Below are 26,856 nucleotides of genomic sequence, written 5' to 3'. Positions count from 1 at the left end.
GGGGGGGGGAGGGGACACGAGGGGACACGAGGGGACACGAGGGGACACGAGGGGACACGAGGGGACACGAGGGGACAGCGGCGAGCGGGACGGTGAGTGACCCCGGGGGGGGAGGGAGGGGGCGTGGGACCCCCCCCGGACACCTGGGGAGGGGGAGGGGTTCCCCTTGGGGACCCCCCGGGACCCCTCCCCAGTGACGCCCCCTCCCCTCCGCAGATGCTGCTGTGGCTGGCGGTGACGGCGGTGACAGCGGTGACAGCGGGGGGGGACACGGGGGGGCTCTGACCTTCCTGGCCCTGGGGGACTGGGGGGGGCTCCCCGACCCCCCTTTGTCACCGCTCGCCAGGTGGCCACGGCGGCCGCCATGGGCCGGGGCGAGCTCCGAGCTGGGCGGCGACTTCGTCCTCGCCCTGGGCGACAACTTCTACTATGAGGGGGTGCGGGACGAGTGGGACCCCCGGTTCCAGGTACCCCCCCGGGACACCCCCAAATCCCCGAGGGACCCCGGACACCCCCAAATCCCCGAGGACCCCCGGGGGCACCCCCAAATCCCTGTGAGATCCCCGGGACACCCCCAAATCCCTCTGGGACCCCCGGGACACCCCCAAATCCCTGTGGGACCCCGGGACACCCCCAAATCCCTCTGGGACCCCCGGTTCCAGGTACCCCCCCCGGGACCTCCCCAAATCCCTGTGGGACCCCCCGGGACACCCCCAAATCCCTCTGGGACCCCCGGGACACCCCCAAATCCCTCTGGGACCCCCCGGGACACCCCCAAATCCCCGTGGGACCCCCGGTTCCAGGTACCCCCCCCGGGACACCCCCAAATCCCTCTGGGACCCCCGGGACACCCCCAAATCCCTGTGGGACCCCCCGGGACACCCCCAAATCCCTCTGGGACCCCCGGGACACCCCCAAATCCCCGTGGGACCCCGGTTCCAGGTACCCCCCCGGGACACCCCCAAATCCCCGTGGGACCCCCCGGGACACCCCCAAATCCCCGAGGGACCCCCGGGACACCCCCAAATCCCTCTGGGACCCCCGGGACACCCCCAAATCCCTGTGGGACCCCCGGTTCCAGGTACCACCCCGGGGACACCCCCAAATCCCTCTGGGACCCCCGGGGACACCCCCAAATCCCTCTGGGACCCCCGGTTCCAGGTACCACCCGGGACACCCCCAAATCCCTCTGGGACCCCCGGGACACCCCCAAATCCCCGTGGGACCCCCCGGGGACACCCCCAAATCCCCGAGGGACCCCCGGTTTCCAGGTACCCCCCCCGGAACCCCCAAATCCCCGAGGGACCCCCCGGGACACCCCCAAATCCCTGTGGGACCCCCCCGGGACACCCCCAAATCCCTCTGGGACCCCCGGGACACCCCCAAATCCCTCTGGGACCCCCGGTTCCAGGTACCCCCCCGGGACACCCCCAAATCCCCGAGGGACCCCCGGGACACCCCCAAATCCCTGTGATACCCCCCGGGGACACCCCCAAATCCTCTGGGACCCCGGGACACCCCCAAATCCCTCTGGGACCCCCGGGACACTTTCGAGGACGTGTCCCTGTCCCCAAACCCCTGATGTCCCCCCAGGACACCTTCGAGGACGTGTTCGTGTCCCCAAACCCCCCCCCACGTGTCCCCAAACCCCCGATGTCACCCCAAACCCCCGATGTGTCCCCAAACCCCCGATGTCCCCCAGGACACCTTCGAGGACGTGTCCCTGTCCCCAACCCCCCCGATGTGTCCCCAAACCCCCGATGTCCCCCCAGGACACCTTCGAGGACGTGTCTGTGTCCCCAAACCCCTGATGTCACCCCAAACCCCCCCGATGTCACCCCAAACCCCCGATGTCACCCCCAGGACACTTTCGAGGACGTGTCCCTGTCCCCAAACCCTCGATGTGTCCCCAAACCCCCCCACGTGTCCCCAAACCCCGATGTCACCCCAAACCCCCGATGTCCCCCAGGACACCTTCGAGGACGTGTCCGTGTCCCCAAACCCCCTGATGTCACCCCAAACCCTCGATGTCACCCCCAGGACACCTTCGAGGACGTGTTCGTGTCCCCGGGGCTCCGCGGGGTCCCCTGGTACGTCCTGGCCGGGAACCACGACCACGCCGGGAACGTCACAGCTCAGCTCAGCTACAGCCGCCACTCCCCGCGCTGGTACGGTCCCCAGTGTCCCGAGTGTCCCCGAGGGTCCCCAAATGTCCCTGAGTGTCCCCAAGGGTCCCCAAGTGTCCCTGAGTGTCCCCGCGCTGGTACGGTCCCCAGTGTCCCCAGTGTCCCCGAGTGTCCCCAAGGGTCCCCGAGTGTCCCCAAGTGTCCCCAGGTGTCCCTGAGTGCCCCCAGTGTCCCCGAGTGTCCCCAAGTGTCCCCGAGTGTCCCCGAGTGCCCCCGGGGTGTCCCCGAGTGTCCCCAAATGTCCCCAAATGTCCCCAACCCCCGCAGGGTGTCCCAACCCTCTCAGGGTGTCCCCAACCCTCTCTGGGTGTCCCCCAGCCTGTCCCCAATCCCCCTCAGGGTGTCCCCAGCCCCCTCAGGATGTCCCCAACCCCCTCAGGGTGTCCCCACCTGTCCCCAATCCCCCTCTGGGTGTCCCCAGTCCCCCTCAGGGTGTCCCCAGCCTGTCCCCAGTCCCCCTCAGGGTGTCCCCAATCCCCTCAGGGTGTCCCCAACCCCCTCTTGGTGTCCCCAATCCCCCTCAGGATGTCCCCAATCCCCCTCAAGTGTCCCCAACCCTCTCAGGGTGTCCCCAACCCCTCAGGATGTCCCAACCCTCTCAGGGTGTCCCCAATCCTCTCTAGGTGTCCCCAGCCTGTCCCCAATCCCCTCAAGGTGTCCCCAACCCTCTCAGGGTGTCCCCAGCCTGTCCCCAATCCCCCTCTGGGTGTCCCCAACCCCCTCAAGGTGTCCCCAATCCCCTCAGGATGTCCCCCAACCCCCTCAGGGTGTCCCCAACCCCCTCTTGGTGTCCCCAGTCCCCCTCAGGATGTCCCCAATCCCTCTCAGGATGTCCCCAATCCCCCTCAGGGTGTCCCCAACCCCCTCTTGGTGTCCCCAACCCTCTCTGGGTGTCCCCAGCCTGTCCCCAATCCCCCTCAAGGTGTCCCCAACCCCTCAGGATGTCCCCAATCCCCCTCTTGGTGTTCCCCAACCCTCTCTGGGTGTCCCCTGATGTCCCCAGTCCCCCTCAAGATGTCCCCAACCCCCTCTTGGTGTCCCCAACCCTCTCAGGGTGTCCCCCCATGTCCCCACAGGCACTTCCCCACCCCTACTACTCCCTCCGCCTTCACCTGCCGGGCTCCAACTCCTCGGCGCGGCTGCTGCTGCTGGACACGGTTCTGCTCTGCGGCCACAGCGACGATTTCGGTGTCACCGGTGTCCCCGCGGGTCCCCGGGACGCGGCGGCGGCCGAGGCTCAGCTGGCGTGGCTGCGGGCGCAGCTGGAGGCGGCGGCCGGGGACGCGTTCGTGCTGGTGGCCGGTCACTACCCGCTGTGGTCAGTGGGCAAACACGGCCCCACGCCGGGGCTGCTGCGCCTGCTGCGGCCGCTGCTGCGGCGCCACCGCGTCACGGCCTACCTGTGCGGCCACGACCACAACCTGCAGGTCAGCGGGACCCCCGACCCAATTGTGAACCCACCCATGGGGACCCCCGACCCAATTCTGACCCTCGGGGTGAGCGGGACCCCTGCCCCAACTCTGATCCCACCTGCAGGGACCCCCGACCCAACTCTGATCCCACCTGCAGGGACCCCCGACCCAACTGTGAACCCCACCCATGGGGACCCCCCGACCCAACTCTGAACCCACCCATGGGGACCCCCACCCCAATTCTGAACTCACCTGCAGGGACCCCCGACCCAATTCTGAACCCGCCCATGGGGACCCCCAACCCAATTCTGAACCCACCCATGGGGACCCCCGACCCAATTCTGAACTCACCTGCAGGGACCCCCGACCCAATTCTGATCCCGCCCATGGGGACCCCCAACCCAATTCCGACCCCACCTGCAGGGACCCCCGACCCAATTCTGATCCCGCCCATGGGGACCCCCGACCCAACTCTGAACTCACCCATGGGGACCCCCACCCCAATTCTGAACTCACCTGCAGGGACCCCCGCCCCAACTCTGAACTCACCTGCAGGGACCCCAGCCCCAATTCTGAACCCACCCATGGGGACCCCCGACCCAACTGTGAACTCACCCATGGGGACCCCCACCCTAATTCTGAACTCACCTGCAGGGACCCCCGACCCAACTCTGAACTCACCCATGGGGACCCCCGACCCAATTCCGACCCCACCTGCAGGGACCCCTGCCCCAACTCTGACCCTCGGGGTGAGCGGGACCCCTGCCCCAATTCCGATCCCACCTGCAGGGCCCCAGCCCCAATTCTGAACTCACCTGCAGGGACCCCCGACCCAATTCTGAACTCACCCATGGGGACCCCCGCCCCAATTCTGATCCCACCTGCAGGGACCCCCGCCCCAATTCTGACTCACCTGCAGGGACCCCTGACCCAATTCCGATCCCACCCATGGGGACCCCACCCCAATTCTGATCCCACCTGCAGGGACCCCCGCCCCAACTCTGAACTCACCCATGGGGACCCCCGACCCAATTCTGAACCCACCCATGGGGACCCCCACCCCAATTCTGAACTCACCTGCAGGGACCCCCGACCCAATTCTGAACTCACCTGCAGGGACCCCTGCCCCAATTCTGAACTCACCTGCAGGGACCCCCGCCCTAGTTCTGATCCTTGGGGTGAGCGGGACCCCCGCCCCAATTCTGAACTCACCTGCAGGGACCCCTGCCCCAACTCTGATCCTCGGGGTGAGCGGGACCCCTGCCCCAATTCCGATCCCACCCATGGGGACCCAGCCCCAATTCTGAACTCACCCATGGGGACCCCCGCCCCAATTCCGACCCCACCTGCAGGGACCCCCGCCCCAGGTGTATCCCCCCCAGGTGTGTCCCCCCCGCCCCCCCAGGTGTGTCCCCCCACCCAGGTGTGTCCCCCCCAGGTGTTTCCCCCCCCCCCCAGGTGTGTCCCCCACAGGTGTTCCCCCCCCCAGGTGTGTCCCCCCCCCAGGTGTTTCCCCCCCCCAGGTGTTTCCCCCCCCCCAGGTGTGTCCCCCCCCAGGTGTGTCCCCCCCCCAGGTGTTTCCCCCCCCCCCCAGGTGTGTCCCCCCCCCCAGGTGTGTCCCCCCCAGGTGTTTCCCCCCCCCCCCAGGTGTGTCCCCCCCCCAGGTGTTTCCCCCCCCCCAGGTGTGTCCCCCCCCCCAGGTGTGTCCCCCCCCAGGTGTGTCCCCCCCCCCCAGGTGTATCCCCCCCCCCCAGGTGTGTCCCCCCCAGGTGTGCCCCCCCCCCCAGGTGTGTCCCCCCCAGGTGTCCCCCCCCAGGTGTGTGTCCCCCCCCCCCAGGTGTGTCCCCCCCCAGGTGTGTGTCCCCCCCCCAGGTGTGTCCCCCCCAGGTGTTTCCCCCCCCCCAGGTGTATCCCCCCCGAGGTGTATCCCCCCCCCCAGGTGTGTCCCCCCCCCAGGTGTGTCCCCCCCAGGTGTGTCCCCCCCCCAGGTGTGTGTCCCCCAGGTGTGTCCCCCCCCCAGGTGTGTGTCCCCCAGGTGTGTCCCCCCCCAGGTGTATCCCCCCCCAGGTGTGTCCCCCCCCAGGTGTTCCCCCCCCCAGGTGTGTCCCCCCCTAGGTGTGTCCCCCCCCATGTGTGTGTCCCCCCCCAGGTGTTTCCCCCCCCCAGGTGTGTCCCCCCCCAGGTGTGTCCCCCCTCCCCAGGTGTGTCCCCCCCCAGGTGTTTCCCCCCCCCAGGTGTGTCCCCCCCCCAGGTGTGTCCCCCCCCGAGCCGCCCGTTCTGTCCCGCAGTACCTGGAGGAGGGGGGGGTGGGCTACATCCTGAGCGGCGCCGGGAATTTCATGGAGGATTCGCGGCCGCACCTGGGCTCCGTCCCCCCCGGCTCCCTGCGCTTCTTCTTCGGGAGCCCCGCCAGCCCCGGGGGCTTCGCCCACCTGCGCCTGGAGCCCAGCGCCGTCACCGTCACCTTCCTGGAGGCCACCGGCCGCGTCCTGCACCGCGTGGCGCTGCCCCCCCGGCGGCTCTGAGCCCGGGGGGCGCGGGGACCCCTCCCCTGGGGACAGCGGGGACACCGGGACCCCTCCCCTGGGGACAGCGGGGACACCAGGGACATTGGGGACACAGGGACCCCTCCCCTGGGGACAGCGGGGACAGCGGGGACACCGGGACCCCTCCCCTGGGGACATTGGGGACACCGGGACCCCTCCCCTGGGGACAGCAGGGACACCAGGGACATTGGGGACAGCGGGACCCCTCCCCTGGGGACACTGGGGACAGCGGGGACATTGGGGACATCGGGACCCCTCCCCTGGGGACACTGGGGACACCGGGGACATTGGGGACACCGGGACCCCTCCCCTGGGGACACTGGGGACAGCGGGGACATTGGGGACACCGGGACCCCTCCCCTGGGGACACTGGGGACATTGGGGACCCCTCCCCTGGGGACACTGGGGACACCGGGACCCCTCCCCTGGGGACAGCGGGGACATTGGGGACCCCTCCCCTGGGGACAGCGGGGACAGCGGGACCCCTCCCCTGGGGACACTGGGACCCCTCCCCTGGGGACATTGGGGGACACTGGGGGGCAGTGGGGACACCGGAACCCCTCCCCTGGGGACACCCCATGACCCCAGGCCTGAGGGGACATTTGGGACATTGACCCTGGCCTGGGGGCACCTGCGACCCCCGCCAGGGTTCCCCCCTTGACGAGTGACCCCCAATAAAGCCTTTGAACGGCGCCGGACCCAAAATCGCCGCAATTCGCCCCAAAATCGCGCGGGGGGCGGAGCCTGAGCGCGATGGCCACGCCCTCCCCGCTGCTGATTGGCTGAGCCACGCGTCCATCACCAGTGGGCGGGAAAACTGCGAGTCTCTCTCTTCCCGCGGGTGATTGGCTGGGACGCTACGTGTATCAACCAATGAGCGCAGCGCTTGTGAGTCACGTGGAGAAGAGCGCTCTGTTCCCGCTGCTGATTGGCTGAGGGCGGAGGGGCGGCACTTCCGGGAACGCGGCGGGAGCGCGGCGTGAGGGACCGGGAGGAACCGGGAGGAACCGGGAGGGTCCCGGAGGGTCCCGGAGGGGTCGAGCCGCCCCCAGCACGTCCCGCAGCGGCTCGGGGCCGCTCCGAGGCGGCTCCCGGGGCCAATCCCGGTTTCGCTCCCGTTCCCGAGGCCGTTCCCGGTTCTCGGCTCCGGTGCGGCCGCCATGGGCCGCCGCAAGTCCAAGCGGAAGCCGCCCCCCAAGAAGAAGATGACGGGGACGCTGGAGACTCAGTTCACCTGTCCCTTCTGCAACCACGAGAAGTCGTGCGACGTCAAGATGTGAGCGGGGGGCACCGGGGGACACCGGGGGCACCGGGGAGTACCGGGGGCACCGGGGACGGGACACGGGAACCGGCGGCGGAGGAGCCCGGGGGGGTTGGGAAGGGGAGATTGTGGGGGGGACGGTGGCGGGAGGAAACGGCTCCGGTGTGGGGGGGCGGGGGGTCCCGGGACGGATCCCGGGGGGGTCAGGGTGGATCCCGGGGGTCCCGGGACGGATCCCGGGGGGTCGGGGTGGGTCCCGGGGGGGTCGGGACGGATCCCGGGGGGTCAGGGTGGATCTCGGGGGGGTCAGGGTGGATCCCGGGGGTCCCGGGACGGATCCCGGGGGTCCCGGAGGGATCCCGGGGGGGTCAGGGTGGATCCCGGGGGGGTCGGGACGGATCCCGGGGGGGTCCCAGCCCCGTTCCGCCCCTCCAGGGACCGTGCCCGGAACACCGGGGTGATCTCGTGCACCGTGTGCCTGGAGGAGTTCCAGACCCCCATCACCTGTATCCTTACCGGGACCCCCCCCCCAAACCGGGACCCCCCAAACCGGGACCCCCCCCAAACCGGGCCCCCCCCCAAACCGGGACCCCCCCCCAAACCGGGACCCCCCCGAAACCGGGACCCCCCAAACCGGGACCCCCCCAAACCGGGACCCCCTCCAAACCGGGACCCCCCCCCAAACCGGGACCCCCCCGAAACCGGGACCCCCCAAACCGGGACCCCCCAAACCGGGACCCCCCAAACCGGGACCCCCCGAGCGGCGTTGGAGCCTTAACGGCCCCCCCAGACCTGTCGGAGCCCGTGGACGTTTACAGCGATTGGATCGACGCCTGCGAAGCCGCAAACCAGTGACACCCCCGGGGGGTCCCCAAACACCCCCCGGGAGCGGTGACACCCCCGGTGACACCTCCAGTGACACCCCCGGGGGGGGACGGGTCCCCAAACACCCCCCGGGAGCGGTGACACCCCTGGTGACACCCCCGGTGACACCCCCAGGGACCGGTGACACCCCCCGGGGACTGCTGACACCCCCGGTGACACCCCCGGTGACACCCCCGGGGGGGGACAGGTCCCCAAACACCCCCCGGGAGCGGTGACACCCCCAGTGACACCTCCAGTGACACCCCCCGGGAGCGGTGACACCCCTGGTGACACCCCCAGGGACCGGTGACACCTCCAGTGACACCCCCGGGGGGTCCCCAAACACCCCCCGGGAGCGGTGACACCCCCGGTGACTCCTCCGGTGACACCCCCTGGGACCGGTGACACCCCCGGTGACACCCCCAGGACCCAGTGACACTCTCAGTGACACCCCCTGGACACGGTGACACCCCCCAGGGATCGGTGACACCCCCGGTGACACCCCCAGGACACGGTGACACCTCCGGTGACACCCCCAGGACTGGTGACACCCCCAGGACAGGGTGACGCCCCCGGTGACACCCCCAGGACACGGTGACACCCCCAGGACTGGTGACACCCCCAGGGATTGGTGACACCCCCAGGACCCGGTGACACCCCCAGGACCCGGTGACGCCCCAGGACCCGGTGTGGGGGTGACATCTGCTCGTCCCCGAGGGGATTTGGGGACGTTGGGACAGCGGTGACGCGTTCTGGGGAGAGCTGGGCTGGAATAAACACCCTGAGGTGTCACCTGTGCCTCGGTGTCCCCTTGGTGTCCCCTCGGTGTCCCTCAGTGTCCCCCTCAGTGTCCCTCAATGTCCCCTCAGTGTCCCCCTGTGTCCCCCTGTCCTGTGTTGATGTCCCCCAGTGTCCCCTCATTGTCCCCCAGTGTCCCCTCAGTGTCCCCTCAGTGTCCCCCTGTCCCATGTTGATGTCCCCTGTCCCCTCAGTGTCCCTCTGTCCCTGCAGTGTCCCTCAATGTCCCTCAGTGTCCCCTCAGTGTCCCCCAGTGTCCCCCTTGGTGTCCCTCCGTGTCCCTCAGTGTTCCCCTGTCCCCCCAGTGTCCCCCTGTCCTGTGTTGATGTCCCCTGTCCCCTCATTGTCCCCCAGTGTCCCCTCAGTGTCCCCCAGTGTCCCTCTGTCCCCTCATTGTCCCTCAATGTCCCTCAGTGTCCCCCGGTGTCCCCTCGGTGTCCCCTCATTGTCCCTCTGTCCCCCAGTGTCCCCCTGTCCCCCAGTGTCCCCCTGTCCCATGTTGATGTCCTCCGGTGTCCCCTCGGTGTCCCTCAGTGTCCCCTCAGTGTCCCCCAGTGTCCCCCCCAGTGTCCCTCGGTGTCCCCTGGTGTCCCCCTGTCCCCCTGGTGTCCCCCAGTGTCCCCCTGTCCCATGTTCATGTCCCCTCACTGTCCCTCGGTGTCCCCCCGGTGTCCCCCCGGTGTCCCCTCAGTGTCCCCCCAGTGTCCCCCCGTCCCATGTCGATGTCCCCCGGTGTCCCCCGGTGTCCCCTCACTGTCCCCTCAGTGTCCCCCCGGTGTCCCCCTGGTGTCCCCCCGGTGTCCCTCACTGTCCCCCGGTGTCCCCTCGGTGTCCCCCGTCCATCACGGCCACCGCCTTTGCCTGTGGTTTTTATTGTGCCTCTCGGTGGCTCCACACGTGGCGGGGGCCGAACCCCCCGGGTTCCTCCCCCGGTTCCTCCCCCGGTTCCTCCCCCGGTTCCTCCCCCGGTACCGGGAACGGCACCGGGAACGGCACCGGGGGCTGTCCCGGTTCCTCCCCAGGTACCGGTGGCAGCACCGGGGGCTCTCCCGGTTCCTCCCCAGGAGCTCCTGCCGGTACCGGGGGCTGTCCCGGTTCCTCCCCAGGTACCGGGGGCAGCACCGGGGGCTGTCCCGGTTCCTCCCCGGGAGCTCCCCCCGCTACCGGGGGCTCTCCCGGTTCCTCCCCGGGAGCTCCTGCCGGTACCGGGGGCTCTCCCGGTTCCTCCCCAGGTACCAGGGGCTCTCCCGGTTCCTCCCCGGGAGCTCCCGCCGGTACCGGGGGCTGTCCCGGTTCCTCCCCAGGAGCTCCTGCCGGTACCGGGGGCTCTCCCGGTTCCTCCCCGGGAGCTCCTGCCGGTACCGGGGGCTCTCCCAGTTCCTCCCCGGGAGCTCCTGCCGGTACCGGGGGCTCTCCCAGTTCCTCCCCGGGAGCTCCTGCCGGTACCGGGGGCTCTCCCAGTTCCTCCCCGGGAGCTCCTGCCGGTACCGGGGGCTGTCCCGGTTCCTCCCCAGGAGCTCCTGCCGGTACCGGGGGCTCTCCCAATCCCCGGGGGCGGCCGGGGCGAGCTGTTTGAAGCCGGTGAGCAGCGGTGGCGGGGGCGCGGGGGGCGAGCGGCGGCTACTGCGAGTTGTAGAGGCCTTGGTGGCCGTCGTAGCCGTCGTGGCCCAGCAGCTCGGGCCCCCCGCAGTATTTGGGGTCGTAGACCTGGCGGGGGAGGCCGTAGACGGTCATGCCCTGCTGGGACGCGCCCTTGTTGCTGCCCATCTGCAGCCCGATGGTCAGCGTGTCGCAGTGCTCCATCCCCAGCGCCGGCTCGAAGATCTGCCGCTTGGTCCCCGGGGCCGTCATCCCCGCCTGAGACGGGACACGGGGGGCTGGGGGTGCTGGGGAGACCCCCGCTCACCCCCTGGGGTCACTGGGTCCCCTTTGTGTCCCCTGAACTGGTGTGGTGGCACCCCAACTGCTCAGAGTGGGGGGATTGGGGCTGGGGGTGCTGGGGAGACCCCCGCTCACCCCCTGGGGTCACTGGGTCCCCTTTGTGTCCCCTGTACCGGTGTGGTGACACCCCACCTGATCCGGGACATGGGGGTTTGGGGTTGGTGCTCACCCCCAGGGGTCACTGGGTCCCCTCTGTCCCCTGAACTGGTGTGGTGACACCCCAACTGCTCAGTGGGGGGCTGGGGGTGCTGGGGAGACCCCCACTCACCCCCAGGGGTCACTGGGTCCCCTTTGTGTCCCCTGTACCGGTGTGGTGACACCCCAACTGCTCAGGGACAGGGGTTTGGGGTTGGGGGTGGTGGGGAGACCCCCGCTCACCCCCAGGGGTCACTGGGTCCCCTTTGTGTCCCCTATGTCCCCTGCATGGGTCTGGTGACACCCCAACTGCTCCAGGGTTGGTGGTGGTGGTGGGGAGACCCCCACTCAGCCCAAGGAGGGGTCACTCAGGGACAGGGGTTTGGGGCTGGGGGTGCTGGGGAGACCCCCGCTCACCCCCAGGGGTCACTGGGTCCCCTTTGTGTCCCCTTTGTCCCCTGCACTGGTCTAGGAGGGGTCACTGGGCAGCCTCTGTGTCCCCTCTGTCCCCTGAACTGGTGTGGTGACACCCCAACTGCTCAGGGACAGGGGTTTGGGGTTGGGGGTGGTGGGGAGACCCCCGCTCACCCCCTGGGGTCACTGGGTCCCCTTTGTCCCCTGAACTGGTGTGGTGACACCCCAACTGCTCAGTGGGGGGCTGGGGGTGCTGGGGAGACCCCCGCTCACCCCCTGGGGTCGCTGGGTCCCCTTTGTGTCCCCTGAACTGGTGTGGTGACACCCCAACTGCTCCAGGGTTGGTGGTGGTGGTGGTGGGGAGACCCCCACTCAGCCCGAGGAGGGGTCACTGAGTCCCCTCTGTCCCCTGAACTGCTGTGGTGACACCCCAACTGCTCAGAGTGGGGGGATTGGGGTTGGGGGTGGTGGGGAGACCCCCGCTCACCCCCTGGGGTCACTGGGTCCCCTTTGTGTCCCCTGTACCGGTGTGGTGACACCCCACCTGATCCAGGACATGGGGGTTTGGGGTTGGTGCTCACCCCCAGGGGTCACTGGGTCCCCTTTGTGTCCCCTCTGTCCCCTGCACTGGTCTGGTGACACCCCAACTGCTCAGAGTGGGGGGATTGGGGCTGGGGGTGCTGGGGAGACCCCCGCTCACCCCCAGGGGTCACTGGGTCCCCTTTGTGTCCCCTTTGTCCCCTGCATGGGTCTGGTGACACCCCAACTGCTCGGGGACAGGGGTTTGGGGTTGGGGGTGCTGGGGAGACCCCCGCTCACCCCCAGGGGTGTCCGTCTGTCCCCACCTGGCTGTCCCTGTGTTCCCCCTGTCCCCACCTGACTGTCCCCTGTCCCCCCGTCCCCCTGTCCCCACCTGGCTGTCTGTCTGTCCCCTGTCCCCACCTGTCTGTCTGTCTGTCTGTCCGTCTATGTGTCCCCACCTGTCCGTCTGTCTGTCCCCACCTGTCTGTCTGTCTGTCCGTCTGTCTGTCCCCACCTGTCTGTCTGTCTGTCCCCACCTGTCTGTCTGTCCGTCTGTCTGTCCCCACCTGTCTGTCTGTCTGTCCCCACCTGTCTGTCCGTCTGTCTGTCTCCACCTGTCCGTCCGTCTGTCTGTCTGTCTGTCCCCACCTGTCTGTCTGTCTGTCTGTCCGTCTGTCTGTCCCCACCTGGCTGTCCGTCTCTCTGTCCCCACCTGTCTGTCTGTCTGTCCGTCTGTCTGTCCCCACCTGGCTGTCTGTCTGTCCCCACCTGTCTGTCTGTCTGTCTGTCCGTCTGTCTGTCCCCACCTGGCTGTCTGTCTGTCCCCACCTGTCTGTCTGTCTGTCTGTCCGTCTGTCTGTCCCCACCTGTCTGTCTGTCTGTCCCCACCTGTCTGTCTGTCTGTCCGTCTGTCCGTGTGTCTGTCCCCACCTGTCCGTCTGTCCGTCTGTCTGTCCCCACCTGTCCGTGTGTCTGTCCCCACCTGTCTGTCTGTCTGTCCGTCTGTCTGTTCCCCACCTGTCTGTCCGTCTGTCCCCACCTGTCTGTCCGTCTGTCCCCACCTGGCTGGCCCCTTTGTTGGTGCCCATCTGGAGGCTGATGGTGGCCTGGTCCAGGGGCTGATCCGTTCCCAGTTTGGGGTCGTACAGGTGTCGCCGTGTCCCGTACGCCGTCATCCCCTGCTGGCTGGCGAACTTGTTGGTGCCCATCTGGGGACAGCGACGGCGTCACCGGCTGTCCCCAACACCCCCCCCCACCCCCGGCCGCCTGTCCCCTCCCCCGGGGTCCCCAGGTGTCACCTGCAGCCCGATGATGTTCCTGCCCTCGCGCAGCTTCTCGGGGTGGAAGCGCCGCTGCTGCTTCTCCGCGTATTTCACCCCCAGCCCCACCTTGTTCCCCTTTGTCTTGGCCTGGTGGGGGCCGGGGGGTTGGGGAGGGGGCTCATGAGGCCTCCCCGGACCCCAAATACCCCCCCAGACCCCAAATACCCCCCCCACACCCTAAATACCCTCCCCAAATCCCAAATACCCCCCCAGACCCCAAATACCCCCCCAGACCCCAAATACCCCCCCCACACCCTAAATACCCTCCCCAAATCCCAAATACCCCCCCAGACCCCAAATACCCCCCCAGACCCCAAATACCCCCCCCACACCCTAAATACCCTCCCCAAATCCCAAATACCCCCCCAGACCCCAAATACCCCCCCAGACCCCAAATACCCCCCCCACACCCTAAATACCCTCCCCAAATCCCAAATACCCCCCCAGACCCCAAATACCCCCCCAGACCCCAAATACCCCCCCAGACCTCAAAACCACCTCCCCAAATCCCCAAACCCCCTCCCCAAATCCCAAATACCCCCCCAGACCCCAAATACCCCCCAGACCCCAAATACCCCCCCAGACCCCAAATACCCCCCCAGACCTCAAAACCACCTCCCCAAATCCCAAAACCCCCTCCCCAAACCCCAAATAACCCCCCCAGACCCCAAACCCCCTCCCCAAATCTGAGATCCCCCTCCCCAGATATCAAATACCCTCCCCAGACCCCAAAATCCCCTCCCCAAATACCCCCCCCGACCCCAAATACCCTCCCCAGACCCCAAATACCCCCCCAGACCCCAAATACCCCCCCAGACCCCAAATACCCTCCCCAAATCCCAAAACCCCCTCCCCAAATATCCCCCAGACCCCAAATACCCTCTCTGGACCCCCCCCAGCTGAGGGAGCAGCGCGTGGCCGTTCTCCTCCATGGGGACACCGGGACCCTCCCAGACCCCCCTCAATCCCCCCGGGACCCCCCAGGACCCCCCTGGACCCCCCGAGGGCTCACCTGGCTGGCCAGGGCGATGAGGGTGGACTGCACCTGGGTGTGGTTGGTGTTCTCGAAGAGGTCGTTGGCCTCGAAGATGTCGTGGGGCTTCACCCCGTAGCGCGTGATGGCCCTCAGGAAGTTCCCGATGTTCTCCAGCTGGGGATCCCCGGAGGATTTGGGGTCAGGAGCCCCCCCAGACCCTCCCCAAAATCCCAGGTGGATTTGGGGTCAGGACCCTCCCGGGGATCCCAGGTGGATTTGGGGTCAGGAGCCCCCCGGACCCTCCCAGGGATCCCCGGAGGATTTGGGGTCAGGACCCTCCCAAAATCCCCGGAGGATTTGGGGTCAGGACCCTCCCAGGGATCCCCGGAGGATTTGGGGTCAGGACCCTCCTGGACCCTCCCAGGGATCCCCGGAGGATTTGGGGTCAGGAGCCCCCCCAGACCCTCCCAAAATCCCAGGTGGATTTGGGGTCAGGAGCCCCCCGGACCCTCCCAGGGATCCCCGGAGGATTTGGGGTCAGGACCCTCCCAAAATCCCCGGAGGATTTGGGGTCAGGACCCCCCCCGGACCCTCCCAGGGATCCCAGGAGGATTTGGGGTCAGGACCCTCCTGGACCCTCCCAAAATCCAAGGTGGACTTGGGGTCAGGAGCCCCCAGACCCTCCCAGGGATCCCAGGTGGATTTGGGGTCAGGAGCCCCCAGACCCTCCCAGGGATCCCAGGTGGATTTGGGGTCAGGACCCTCCTGGACCCTCCTCAAAATCCCAGGTGGATTTGGGGTCAGGACGCCCCTGGACCCTCCTCAAAATCCCAGGTGGATTTGGGGTCAGGAGCCCCCCGGACCCTCCCAGGGATCCCCGGAGGATTTGGGGTCAGGACCCCCCCAGACCCTCCCAAAATCCCAGGTGGATTTGGGGTCAGGAGCCCCCCAGGGATCCCAGGTGGATTTGGGGTCAGGACCCTCCCAGGGATCCCAGGTGGATTTGGGGTCAGGAGCCCCCCGGACCCTCCCCAAAACCCCGGGTTTGGGGTTTCCTCTCACCTTGTGCCAGTTCTGGACGGGGTCGTTCACCTTCGGCACCGAGCCCGGCTGGAGTTTGTTGATGAGCCTGGAGGGGTCAGCGCAGGTGGGGTCACAGGTGGGGTCACGGGGGGGTCACAGGTGGGGTCACAGGTGGGGTCACAGGTGGGGTCAGTGCAGGGGTCACAGGTGAGGTCACAGGTGGGGTCAGCGCAGGTGGGGTCACAGGTGAGGTCACAGGTGGGGTCACAGGTGAGGTCACTGGTGAGGTCACGGGGTCACAGGTGAGGTCACAGGTGGGGTCAGTGCAGGGGTCACAGGTGGGGTCAGTGCAGGGGTCACAGGTGAGGTCACAGGTGGGGTCACAGGTGGGGTCAGTGCAGGGGTCACAGGTGGGGTCACAGGTGAGGTCACAGGTGGGGTCACAGGTGGGGTCACAGGTGGGGTCACAGGTGAGGTCACAAGTGGGGTCACAGGTGGGGTCACAGGTGGGGTCACAGGTGAGGTCACAGGTGAGGTCACAGGTGGGGTCACAGGTGGGGTCACAGGTGGGGTCACAGGTGAGGTCACAGGTGGGGTCAGTGCAGGGGTCACAGGTGAGGTCACAGGTGAGGTCACGGGGTCACAGGTGGGGTCACAGGTGGGGTCACGGGGTCACAGGTGGGGTCACAGGTGAGGTCACAGGTGGGGTCAGCCCAGGTGAGGTCACAGGTGGGGTCACAGGTGGGGTCACGGGGGGGTCACAGGTGAGGTCACAGGTGGGGTCACAGGTGGGGTCAGTGCAGGGGTCACAGGTGGGGTCACAGGTGAGGTCACAGGTGAGGTCACAGGTGGGGTCATGGGGTCACAGGTGGGGTCACAGGTGAGGTCACAGGTGGGGTCACAGGTGGGGTCACGGGGTCACAGGTGGGGTCACAGGTGAGGTCAGGTGAGGTCACAGGTGAGGTCACTGGTGAGGTCACTGGTGAGGTCAGTGCAGGGGTCACAGGTGAGGTCACAGGTGGGGTCACAGGTGAGGTCACAGGTGGGGTCAGTGCAGGGGTCACAGGTGGGGTCACAGGTGGGGTCACAGGTGGGGTCAGCCCAGGTGAGGTCACAGGTGAGGTCACAGGTGGGGTCACAGGTGGGGTCAGCCCAGGTGAGGTCACAGGTGAGGTCACAGGTGAGGCTCGGGGTTCAGACCCCAATTCCCGCGGGGTTTGGGGGGTCACGGGCCGGGCCCAGGGACCGATCGATGTCCCCGGGGCTCGGGGGGGTCCGTACTCGCACAGGATGACGCCGTCCTTGAGCCCGTCCATGAAGTTGTCACCGATCCTCCGGCCCGTGGTGGCCTCGATCCAGGCCCGGAGCTCCCGCTCGTGCTGCGGGTCGTACTTCTGGGCCAGCTGGGGGGACACGGCATTGGGGACAGGGCTGGGGGACACGGCATTGGGGACAGGGCTGGGGGACACGGCCAGGGGGACAGGGCATTGGGGACACAGCCGGGGGGACAGGGCTGGGGGACAGGGCTGGGGGACACGGCCAGGGGGACACGGCATTGGGGACACGGCATTGGGGACACGGCATTGGGGGGACACGGCATTGGGGGGACAGGGCTGGGGGACACGGCATTGGGGGGACAGGGCATTGGGGGGGACACGGCATTGGGGGGACAGGGCCGGGGGGACACGGCATTGGGGGGACAGGGCTGGGGGACACGGCCAGGGGGACACAGCATTGGGGACACGGCATTGGGGGGACACGGCATTGGGGACACGGCATTGGGGACACGGCATTGGGGGACACGGCATTGGGGACACGGCATTGGGGACACGGCATTGGGGGACACGGCATTGGGGGGACACGGCATTGGGGGGACACGGCCGGGGGGCTGGGGGGGCTCGGGGACAGCCCCGGGGGGACTGGGGGACACGGGGACAGCCCCGGAGGTGCTCGGGGACAGCCCCGGAGGTGCTCGGGGACAGCCCCCGGGGGAGTCGGGGACACGGCTGGGGGGCTGGGAGGGCTTGGGGACATGGTCGGGGGGACTCGGGGACAGCCCCGGGGGGCCCGAGGGGTTCGGGGACAGCCCCAGGGGGCTCGGGGGCAGCCTCGGGGACTCGGGGACAGCACCAGGAAGACGCGGGGACACCACCGGGGGGCTCGGGGACATCGTCGGGGGACTCGGGTGGCTCGGGGACAGCCCCGGGAGGACTCGGGGGGATGCGGGGACAGCCCCGGGGGTCTCGGGGACAGCCCCGGGGGGAGTCGGGGACAGCCTTGGGGGACTCGGGGACATCATCGGGGACTCGGGGGGATGCGGGGACAGCCCCGGGGGTCTCGGGGACAGCCCCGGGAGGACTCGGGGGTCTCGGGGACAGCCCCGGGGGGAGTCGGGGACAGCCTTGGGGGACTCGGGGACATCATTGGGGGACTCGGGGGGATGCGGGGACAGGACGGGGAGGGCTCAGGGACAGCCCCGGGGGTCTCAGGGACAGCCCTGGGGGTCTCAGGGACAGCCCCGGGAGGACTCGGGGGGATGCGGGGACAGCCCCGGGGGTCTCGGGGGTCTCGGGGACAGCCCCGGGGGTCTCAGGGACAGCCCCGGGGGTCTCGGGGACAGCCCCGGGGGTCTCGGGGACAGCCCTGGGGGTCTCGGGGACAGCCCCGGGGGTCTCGGGGACAGCCCCGGGGGACGCAGGGACAGCCCCGGGGGACGCAGGGACAGCCCCGGGAGGACCGGGGGACACCGCCGGGAGGACGCGGTGTCGCGGAGAGCGCGGAGGAAACCCCGTAAATGGCATTTTGGGGACACCCAAATCCCCGGTGCCCCCCGGTTTTCCTCCTCCGGGGGTGTCCGGACCCCCCTCCCGCCCCGCCCCGGTTCCCCCCCCGCGCTCCGGGAGCCGCGGGCGACCGGGCCGGCCGAACCTTTGCCCATATATAGCCCCGGGCCGGGGCCGCCGCCGCCCGCCCGCCGCGCTCCGCCGCCTTATAAGGGCTCACGGCGGGGCCGGGGGGCTCCGGGGCCCCCCCGGGCCGCCGATCTCCCCCCTCCGTTAACCCTTAACGGGCCGGAACCCCCCCCCTCCCCGCCGTGTCCGGCATCTCCCGCCCCCCCCGCTCACCCCAAGCGCTCCCGTTAACCCTTAACGGGGCGGGCACCGGCGGGACGCCCCCCGCAGCTCCTGGGGGGGGTCCCCGCTCCGTTCCGGTGCCGCCCCCTCCCCTCCGCAGCCCCGGTGTCGCTGCTGCCTCCAATTCGGTGCCCGCAGCGGGCTCGGGGGTCCCGCGGGCCACCGGGATCCCCTCCGGTTTAACCCTTAACGAGCCGGTGTCCCGCAGGTCTCCCCCGCCCCGGTGTCGCCCCCTCCCCTCCCTCATCCCGGTGCCTCCGCGGGGTTCGGAGCTCCCCGGGCGGCCCAACCCCCTCCCCGGTAAACCGGCGCCCCGTGGGACCCCCGGGGGGGCTGCGGGGACACCCCGGTACCGCCGCCCCCCGTCCCGGTGCCCGTCCCTTCCCTCCCGGGGCAGCACCAGGGACAGCGCCGGGTCCCGGCCCCGCTCCCGCCGGCTCCCCCGCGACCCCCGCCCGCCCCCGGAGCCCCCCGGGGGAACGGAGCGGGGGTCGCTCCTGCCCGGAGCCGGCCGGATCCGCCCGGTTCGGTTCGGTTCGGTGCCGCTCACCTTGTTCTTCACCTCTGCCGACAGCCCGTAGGCCGGGCCGCGGTTGAAGTGCGCGTTGGACATTCCGGGGGTCCCGGGGGGGGTCGCGGTGGCTCCGGTGGGGTCGCGGCGGGCGGGTAGCGCCGGTTCGGGGCTGTCCCGGGTGGGTTCGGGGCTGTCCCGGGTGGGTTCGGGGCGGTCCCGGGTGGGTTCGGTGCCCTCGGGTGGGGTCGCTGCCCTCGCTCGGTGCCTCCCGGTGCCGTCCCGGCGCCGCCGCCACTTTTAAAAGTGGGCGGTGGGCGCGGAGCCCCCCCCGGGCCGGGGCGGCCGCAGCCAATCCGCGGCCTCCGCCGCGCTGACGTCACGGCGGGGCGGGTGATGGCGTCATTTTTTCCACATTTAGCGGGGGGGATCCCGGCGGGGGGGTCCCGGGGGGGGGAACCGGGGAGTCCCGGAACGGCTCCCCCCGCCCCAAATCAGCCGTTCCCCGCTCTCCCCCCTCCCACCGGGCACCCGCGACCCCCCCTCGGGTCATCTTTGTCCCCCCCCAGAGCGGGGACCCCCCCTCGGGACACCGGGGTGTCCCCACCGTGCCTTGGGGACCCCCCCCGGGGTCACCTGGGGTCCCTTCCCCGGACATTTGGGACCCCCCCCGGGACCCCCCCAGGACAGCGCGGTTCGGTCCCCGCCGGGTCCCCCCCCCCGCCCCGCTCGGTGCCGTCACCGGATCGGACTCCGCCGCCCCCTCGGGGGGGGGGGGACACGTCACGGGTGGGGAATCTCCCCCTCCCCCACCCGCAGCCCATCCCCCCCCGCCACTCCGAGACCCCCCCAGGGACGGGGGGGACACCCAGGATCCCCCTCCCCCCACTCAGGGATTTGGGGAACCCCCCCCCCCCCCCGCCGTTCCCATTTAACGGTGACATCATCGTTGAACCCCCCTCGTGACGTCACCGCGTATCCCCGTCCCTGAGCTCATCCCGGGGTCCCGCTGTGACGTCACGGGGGAACCCCCTCAGAGCCCCGCCCCCGCGCTGGTCACAGCCAATCACCGCGCTCCTCACAGCCGTGGATAAGAGCCGCGCTGCGATTGGCTGCGCCGGCAGGCCCCGCCCCCTGCCCCTGAAGCGCGGGGTCAGAGCCAAGATGGCGGCGCCCAGCGGCGCGACCCGGCGTGGGGACAGCGGGGCCCGGTGACCCCCGGGCCGCGACACCGCCGGCGACATGAGGCTGAGCTGGCTCCGGGCGCTGCCCCGGGCGCGCTGGGGCGGCCCCGCTCTTCCAGAGGTGCGCGGGGGAGCCTGGCGGGCGCGGGGACACGGTGGGGGGGGGGCAGGAGGGACGGGGGTGACGCGAGGGGGACACGGCGGGGGGGACACGGGGACACGGAGGGGGGACACGGGGACACGACGGGGGGGACACGGGGACAGGTGTGGTGACCCCTTTTCCTCCCCTCCCCCAGCTGTGCCGGAGCTTGTGCCAGCGCCCGGCGCGTGTCCCCAGCGAGGGGGGCGACACCGCGGGGACCCCAAGGGGCGGCGGCCACACCGAGGGCGACACCCGGAGGGGCGACACCTCCAGGGGCGACACCTCCGGGGGCGACACCTCGAGGGGTCACAGCTCAAAGGGTGACACCTCAAAGGGTGACACTCTAGGGGGTGACACCTCATGGGGTGACGCCTCAGGGGGTCACAGCTCGAGGGGTGACACCCCGAGGGGTGACACCTCATGGGGTGACGCCTCAAGGTGTGACACCCCAGGAGGTGACACCTCCACCGGCAGCACCTCCGGGGTCCCTCCCCGCCGCCTCCGCTCGCACGAGGCTCACCACGATGACCACAGTGACCACCGTGACCACCGTGACCACCGTGACCATGGCCACGATGGCCCCGATGGCCACAGTGACCACCATGGCCACCATGGCCACCATGGCCCCGGTGGCCACCACCATGACCCCGATGGCCACCATGGCCCCGGTGGCCACCACCATGACCCCGATGGCCACCATGGCCCCGGTGGCCACCACCATGACCCCGATGGCCACCATGGCCCCAATGGCCACGCTGGCTCCGGTGGCCACCACCATGACCCCGGTGGCCACGCTGGCCCCGATGGCCACCACCATGACCCCGATGGCCACCATGGCCCCAGTGGCCACGCTGGCCCCAATGGCCACCACGATGACCCCAATGGCCACGCTGGCCCCGGTGGCCGCCACCATGACCCCTATGGCCACCATGGCCCCAGTGGCCACGCTGGCCCTGGTGGCCACCACGATGACCCCAATGGCCACCATGGCCCTGATGACCACCACGCTGACCCCGATGGCCACGCCGGCCCCGATGGCCACCACGCTGACCCCGATGGCCACGCCGGCCCCGGTGGCCGCCACGCCGGCGGCGGTGGCCCCGCGCGGTTCGAGGCGGCTCTCCGGGAGCTGGCGCGGGCCCCGGCGGGGCGCGGGGGGCGGCTGGCGCTGGTGGAGGCGGCGCTGGCGGCGATGGCGGCGCTGGGCGCCGAGCGGAGCCTGGCCGGGTACAACGGGCTCCTGCGGCTGCTGCCCCGCGGGCCATGGGTGCCCCGGGGGCCGCTGCAGCGCCTGCTCTTCCCCTTCCCGCGGCAGCAGGAGTGCGGGCTGCGCCTGCTGGAGCAGATGGAGAGATACGGTGCGTGCTCGGGGACGCTGGGGACACTGGGGACACGCTGGGGACACGCTGGGGACACTCTGGGGACACTGGGGACACGCTGGGGACACTGGGGACACTGGGGACACTGGGGACACGCTGGGGACACGCTGGGGACACGCTGGGGACACGCTGGGGACACTGGGGACATGCTGGGGACACTGGGGACACTGGGGGACACTGGGGACATTCTGGGGACACTGGGGACACTCTGGGGACACTGGGGACACGCTGGGGACACTCTGGGGACACTGGGGGACACTGGGGACACTGGGGACACGCTGGGGACACTCTGGGGACACGGGGACACTGGGGACACTCTGGGGGTGCTCTGGGGACACTCTGGGGACACTCTGGAGGTGCTCTGGGGACACTCTGGGGACACTGGGGACACTCTGGGGACACTGGGGACACTGGGGACACGCTGGGGACACTCTGGGGACACTTTGGGGACACTGGGGACACTCTGGGGACACTGGGGACACTGGGGACACTCTGGGGACACTTTGGGGATACTGGGGACACGCTGGGGACACTGGGGACACTCTGGGGACACTCTGGGGACACTGGGGACACTCTGGGCACAATCTGGGGACACTGGGGACACTGGGGACACTCTGGGGACACTCTGGGAACACTTTGGGGACTCTGGGGACACTCTGGAGACCCTGGGGACACTCTGGGGACACTCTGGGGACACTGGGGACACTCTGGGGATGCTCTGGGGACACTTTGGGAACGCTCTGGGGACACTTTGGGGACACTGGGGACACTCTGGGGACACTTTGGGGACACTCTGGGGTGGCTCCAGGTGTTGTCACCGGTTGTGCTGCGCGCTCGTGGTTGTTCTGGGGGTGTTTGTGTCACCTGGATCTTCCAAGTGCTCCTGTCCCCAATCCCCACGATTTCTCCGATGTCCCCAAGTGTCCCCCCAGTGTCCCCAATGTCCCCTCAATCCCCCCAGTGTCCCCCCAGTGTCCCCAATCCCCTCAATGTCCCCAAGTGTCCCCAATGTCCCCAATCCCCTCAATGTCCCCCCAGTACCCCCAGGTGTGATGCCGGACACCGAGACGCAGTTCCTGCCGCTGTCACCCATTGTCCCCAGTGTCCCCAGTGTCCCCAGGTGTGATTGTGGATGTGGAGACGCTGTTCCCGCTGTTGTCACCCATTGTCCCCGCTGTCCCCAGGGGTGATGCCGGACGCCGAGACGCTGTTCCTGCTGTTGTCACCCATTGTCCCCGCTGTCCCCAATGTCCCCAGGTGTGATTGTGGATGTGGAGACGCTGTTCTCGCTGTTGTCACCCATTGTCCCCGCTGTCCCCAGGTGTGATTGTGGATGTGGAGACGCTGTTCCTGCTGTTGTCACCCATTGTCCCCGCTGTCCCCAGGTGTGATTGTGGATGTGGAGACGCTGTTCCTGCTGTTGTCACCCATTGTCCCCGCTGTCCCCGCTGTCCCCAGGGGTGATTGTGGATGTGGAGACGCTGTTCCTGCTGTTGTCACCCATTGTCCCCGCTGTCCCCGCTGTCCCCAGGGGTGATTGTGGACATTGAGACATGATTCCCGCTGTTGTCACCCATTGTCCCCGCTGTCCCCGCTGTCCCCAGGGGTGATGCCGGACGCCGAGACGCTGTTCCTGCTGCTGGGGGTGTTCGGGCCGCGCAGCCGGCCGGTGCGGAAGGTGCAGCGGATGCTGTTCTGGCTGCCGCGCTTCCGCCACCTGGACCCGCACCCGCTGCCCCCCGAGCTGCCCCCGGCCGCGCTGGGCACCGCGCGCCTGGCGCTGCGCCGCATCGCCTGCGACCCCGATGCCACCGTCACCGTCATCCAGGTGGGGACACGGGACACGGGGGACACGGGGGAACATGGGGGGACATGGGGGGGAACTCACTGCCACCGTCACCGTCATCCAGGTGGGGACACGGGGGGACATGGGGGGACACAGGGGGGACCCCACCATCACCGTCACTGTCATCCAGGTGGGGACACGGGGGACACGGGGGACACGGAGGGACATGGGGGGACACAGGGGACACACGGGACACGGGGGACACGGGGGGACATGGGGGGACAGGTGTGGGACCCCGCCACCACCGTCACCGTCATCCAGGTGGGGACACGGGGGACATGGGGGACACGGGGGGACACGGGGGGGACCCTGCCGCCACCGTCACCGTCATCCAGGTGGGGACACGGGACACGGGGGACATGGGGGACACGGGGGGGACCCTGCCGCCACCATCACCGTCATCCAGGTGGGGACACGGGGGGACAGGGGAGGCGACAGGTGGGGACATGGGGAGGGGGAACACATGGGGAGGGGACATCTGAGGAGGGGGGGACACCTGGAGGGGACACAGGTGAGGAGGGGACACCTGGAGGGGACACCTGGAGGGGAGGGGACACAGGTGGGGAAGGGACAGGTGAGGAGGGGACACAGGTGAGGAGGGGACACAGGTGGGGAGGGGACACAGGTGGGGAGGACACGGGGGGGAGGGGACAGGTGAGGAGGGGACACCTGGAGGGGAGGGGACACAGGTGAGGAGGGGACACAGGTGAGGAGGGGACACAGGGGGGGAGGGGACACAGGTGAGGAGGGGACAGGTGAGGAGGGGACAGGTGGGGAGGGGACACAGGTGAGGAGGGGACACAGGTGAGGAGGGGACACCTGGAGGGGACACAGGTGGAGAGGGGACACAGCCCTGCAGTGACGCCCCCTCCCCCCGGTGTCCCCGTCCCGCAGCGCCCGGTGCCCGACACGGGGGAGGATGAAGGCTCTGTCCAGCCCTACATCGTCAGTGAGTTTTGGGGGGGGTCTGGGAGGGGGTTTTGGGGTCCCTGGGCTGGGTTTTGGGGTCCCTGGGCCGGGTTTGGGGGTCCCTGGGCCTGGTTTGGGGTCCCTGGGCTGGGTTTGGGGTCCCTGGGCCGGGTTTGGGGTCCCTGGGCTGGGTTTGGGGTCCCTGGGCTGGGTTCTTGGGGTCCCTGGGCTGGGTTCTTGGGGTCCCTGGTGTGGATTTTGGGGTCCCTGGGCTGGTTTTTGGGGTCCCGGATGTGGATTTTGGGGTCCCAGGTGTGGATTCGGGGGTCCCGGGTGTGGATTTTGGGGTCCCGGGTGTGGATTCGGGGGTCCCGGGTGTGGATTTGGGGGTCCCTGGGGTTGATTTGGGGGTCCCGGGTGTGGATTCAGGGGTCCCGGGTGTGGATTTGGGGGTCCCGGGTGTGGATTCGGGGGTCCCGGGTGTGGATTCAGGGGTCCCGGGTGTGGATTTGGGGGTCCCGGGTGTGGATTCGGGGGTCCCGGGTGTGGATTTGGGGGTCCCGGGTGTGGATTTTGGGGTCCCGGGTGTGGATTTTGGGGTCCCAGGTGTGGATTCGGGGGTCCCGGGTGTGGATTTGGGTTTCCCGGGTGTGGATTTGGGGGTCCCTGGTGTGGATTTGGGGGTCCCGGGTGTGGATTCGGGGGTCCCGGGTGTGGATTTGGGGGTCCCCACGCTGTCCCCCGCAGGCTCGCAGAGCCCCGAGCAGCGGGAGCTCCTGGCCCAGCACGACCCTTCCCGGCCGGTGTTCGTGGAGGGGCCGTTCCCGCTCTGGCTCCGCGGGACCCCCCTCAAATACTTCGTGTTACGGGCGGACCCCCTGCCCCCGGAGCTCCGGGTGAGTCTGGGAACCGCCCCCAGAACATTCCAGAACATTCCAGAACCCCAGAACCCCCTGCCCCCGGAGCTCTGGGTGAGTCTGGGAACCGCCCCCAGAACATTCCAGAACATTCCAGAACCCCAGAACCCCCTGCCCCCGGAGCTCTGGGTGAGTCTGGGAACCGCCCCCAGAACATTCCAGAACCCCAGAACATTCCAGAACCCCAGAACATTCCAGAACCCCTCCCCAGAACATTCCAGAACATTCCAGAACCCCTCCCCAGAACATTCCAGAACATTCCACAACCCCAGAACATCCCAGAACCCCTCCCCAGAACATTCCAGAACATTCCAGAACATTCCAGAACATTCCAGAACATTCCAGAACCCCTCCCCAGAACCCCAGGACATTCCAGAGCCCCAGAACCCCAGAACATTCCAGAACATTCCAGAACCCCAGAACATTCCAGAACCCCAGAACATTCCAGAACCCCTCCCCAGCACCCCAGAACCCCAGAACATTCCAGAACATTCCAGAACATTCCAGAACCCCTCCCCAGAACCCCAGAACCCCAGAACATCCCAGAACCCCTCCCCAGAACCCCAGAACCCCTCCCCAGAACATTCCAGAACCCCAGAACATTCCAGAACCCCAGAACATTCCAGAACATTCCAGAACCCCAGAACATCCCAGAACATTCCAGAACATCCCAGAACATTCCAGAACCCCAGAACCCCAGAACATTCCAGAACATCCCAGAACATTCCAGAACCCCTCCCCAGAACATCCCAGAACATTCCAGAACATTCCAGAACCCCTCCCCAGGACCCCCCTGTGGACCCCGAGCGCAGTTTTTACTTCCCGCTGCGCCTGGAGCTGGAGCTGGAGCGCGGCCCCTGGGACGACGACGAGTTCCACGTGGAGCCAGGTTGGATTCGGGGGGAGGGGGTGTTTTGGGGAGGGGTCTCAGGGGGGGTTTTGGGGGTCCCCCCTGAGCCCCCCACCCCTTTTGCAGTGGAGGAGGGTGCGGTGCTGGGGCTGTGCGTGGCGGGAGCCGGCGACAGGCGCACCTTGGCCAGGTGGATCTCGGCGCTGCAGGAGCTCAACCCCGTCCTGGGGCGCGCCCCCGTCGTCTTCCGCCTCGCCCCGGGGGGGGACCCCGACCCCCAGGACCCCCAGAACCCCCAGACCCCCCGGTTGGGCACGGGGGAGCCCCCGGGGGCGGCGCTGGAGCCCCCCGAGGGGCGGGAGCCGGGGGGAGACCCCCCGAAAAGCAGTGGGGAATAAACGGGGTGATGATGTGGAGAGGGGGTGTCGTGGTTTTGGGGGGCTCTGGGAGGTTGGGGAGGGGGTTTGGGAGGTTGGGGAGGGGCTTTGGGGGGTTTGGGGAGGGGCTTTGGGGGGTTTGGGGGGTCTGGGAGGTTGGGGAGGGGGTTTGGGGGGGTCTGGGATGTTGGGGAGGGGGTTTGGGGG

The 26,856-nt window shown here is 69.1% G+C and overlaps 4 protein-coding genes across 5 annotated transcripts; 3 read left to right on the top strand and 1 right to left on the bottom strand.

Annotated features, from left to right (window-relative positions):
• The first annotated feature begins 216 nt into the window (after nucleotides 1-216).
• ACP5 (acid phosphatase 5, tartrate resistant) lies at nucleotides 217-6,842 on the top strand. The gene is given in 7 exon segments (XM_086871269.1): nucleotides 217-255; nucleotides 258-318; nucleotides 321-373; nucleotides 375-467; nucleotides 2,041-2,173; nucleotides 3,240-3,613; nucleotides 5,887-6,842. Coding segments are annotated over 7 exon segments (990 nt in total). The 3' UTR covers nucleotides 6,124-6,842.
• A 238-nt stretch (nucleotides 6,843-7,080) lies between these two features.
• On the top strand, nucleotides 7,081-9,061 carry ELOF1 (elongation factor 1). Its single transcript, XM_086871224.1, has 3 exons — nucleotides 7,081-7,420; nucleotides 7,841-7,911; nucleotides 8,196-9,061. The coding sequence occupies exons 1-3, from the start codon at nucleotides 7,305-7,307 to the stop codon at nucleotides 8,258-8,260; spliced, it is 252 nt and encodes an 83-aa protein (XP_086727350.1). The 5' UTR covers nucleotides 7,081-7,304; the 3' UTR covers nucleotides 8,261-9,061.
• An 862-nt stretch (nucleotides 9,062-9,923) lies between these two features.
• On the bottom strand, nucleotides 9,924-19,316 carry CNN1 (calponin 1). The gene is made up of 7 exons (XM_086871222.1): nucleotides 19,085-19,316; nucleotides 16,682-16,803; nucleotides 15,440-15,506; nucleotides 14,414-14,551; nucleotides 13,378-13,488; nucleotides 13,141-13,287; nucleotides 9,924-10,924 (listed from the first exon to the last, which is right to left on the bottom strand). The coding sequence occupies exons 1-7, from the start codon at nucleotides 19,145-19,147 to the stop codon at nucleotides 10,688-10,690; spliced, it is 885 nt and encodes a 294-aa protein (XP_086727348.1). The 5' UTR covers nucleotides 19,148-19,316; the 3' UTR covers nucleotides 9,924-10,687.
• Nucleotides 19,317-19,999: 683 nt separating this feature from the next.
• Nucleotides 20,000-26,688, top strand: ECSIT (ECSIT signaling integrator). Of its 2 annotated transcripts, XM_086871322.1 has the most exons (8): nucleotides 20,000-20,350; nucleotides 20,526-20,728; nucleotides 20,789-21,729; nucleotides 23,355-23,578; nucleotides 24,491-24,545; nucleotides 25,253-25,401; nucleotides 26,209-26,311; nucleotides 26,399-26,688. In XM_086871322.1, exons 1-8 carry the CDS (start codon nucleotides 20,288-20,290, stop codon nucleotides 26,668-26,670), a joined length of 2,010 nt encoding a protein of 669 aa, XP_086727448.1. In that variant the 5' UTR covers nucleotides 20,000-20,287; the 3' UTR covers nucleotides 26,671-26,688. The 2 variants fall into 2 exon arrangements, with proteins under 2 accessions (XP_086727448.1, XP_086727447.1); XM_086871321.1 differs by having other exon boundaries at nucleotides 20,526-21,729.
• The last annotated feature ends 168 nt before the right edge of the window (nucleotides 26,689-26,856 follow it).

Source organism: Cyanistes caeruleus, chromosome 35 (assembly GCF_971803275.1).
Source record: "Cyanistes caeruleus chromosome 35, bCyaCae1.hap1.1, whole genome shotgun sequence".
In the NCBI taxonomy this organism is placed as follows: Eukaryota; Metazoa; Chordata; class Aves; order Passeriformes; family Paridae; genus Cyanistes; species Cyanistes caeruleus.
This window is presented reverse-complemented; position numbering and strand designations above follow the sequence as displayed.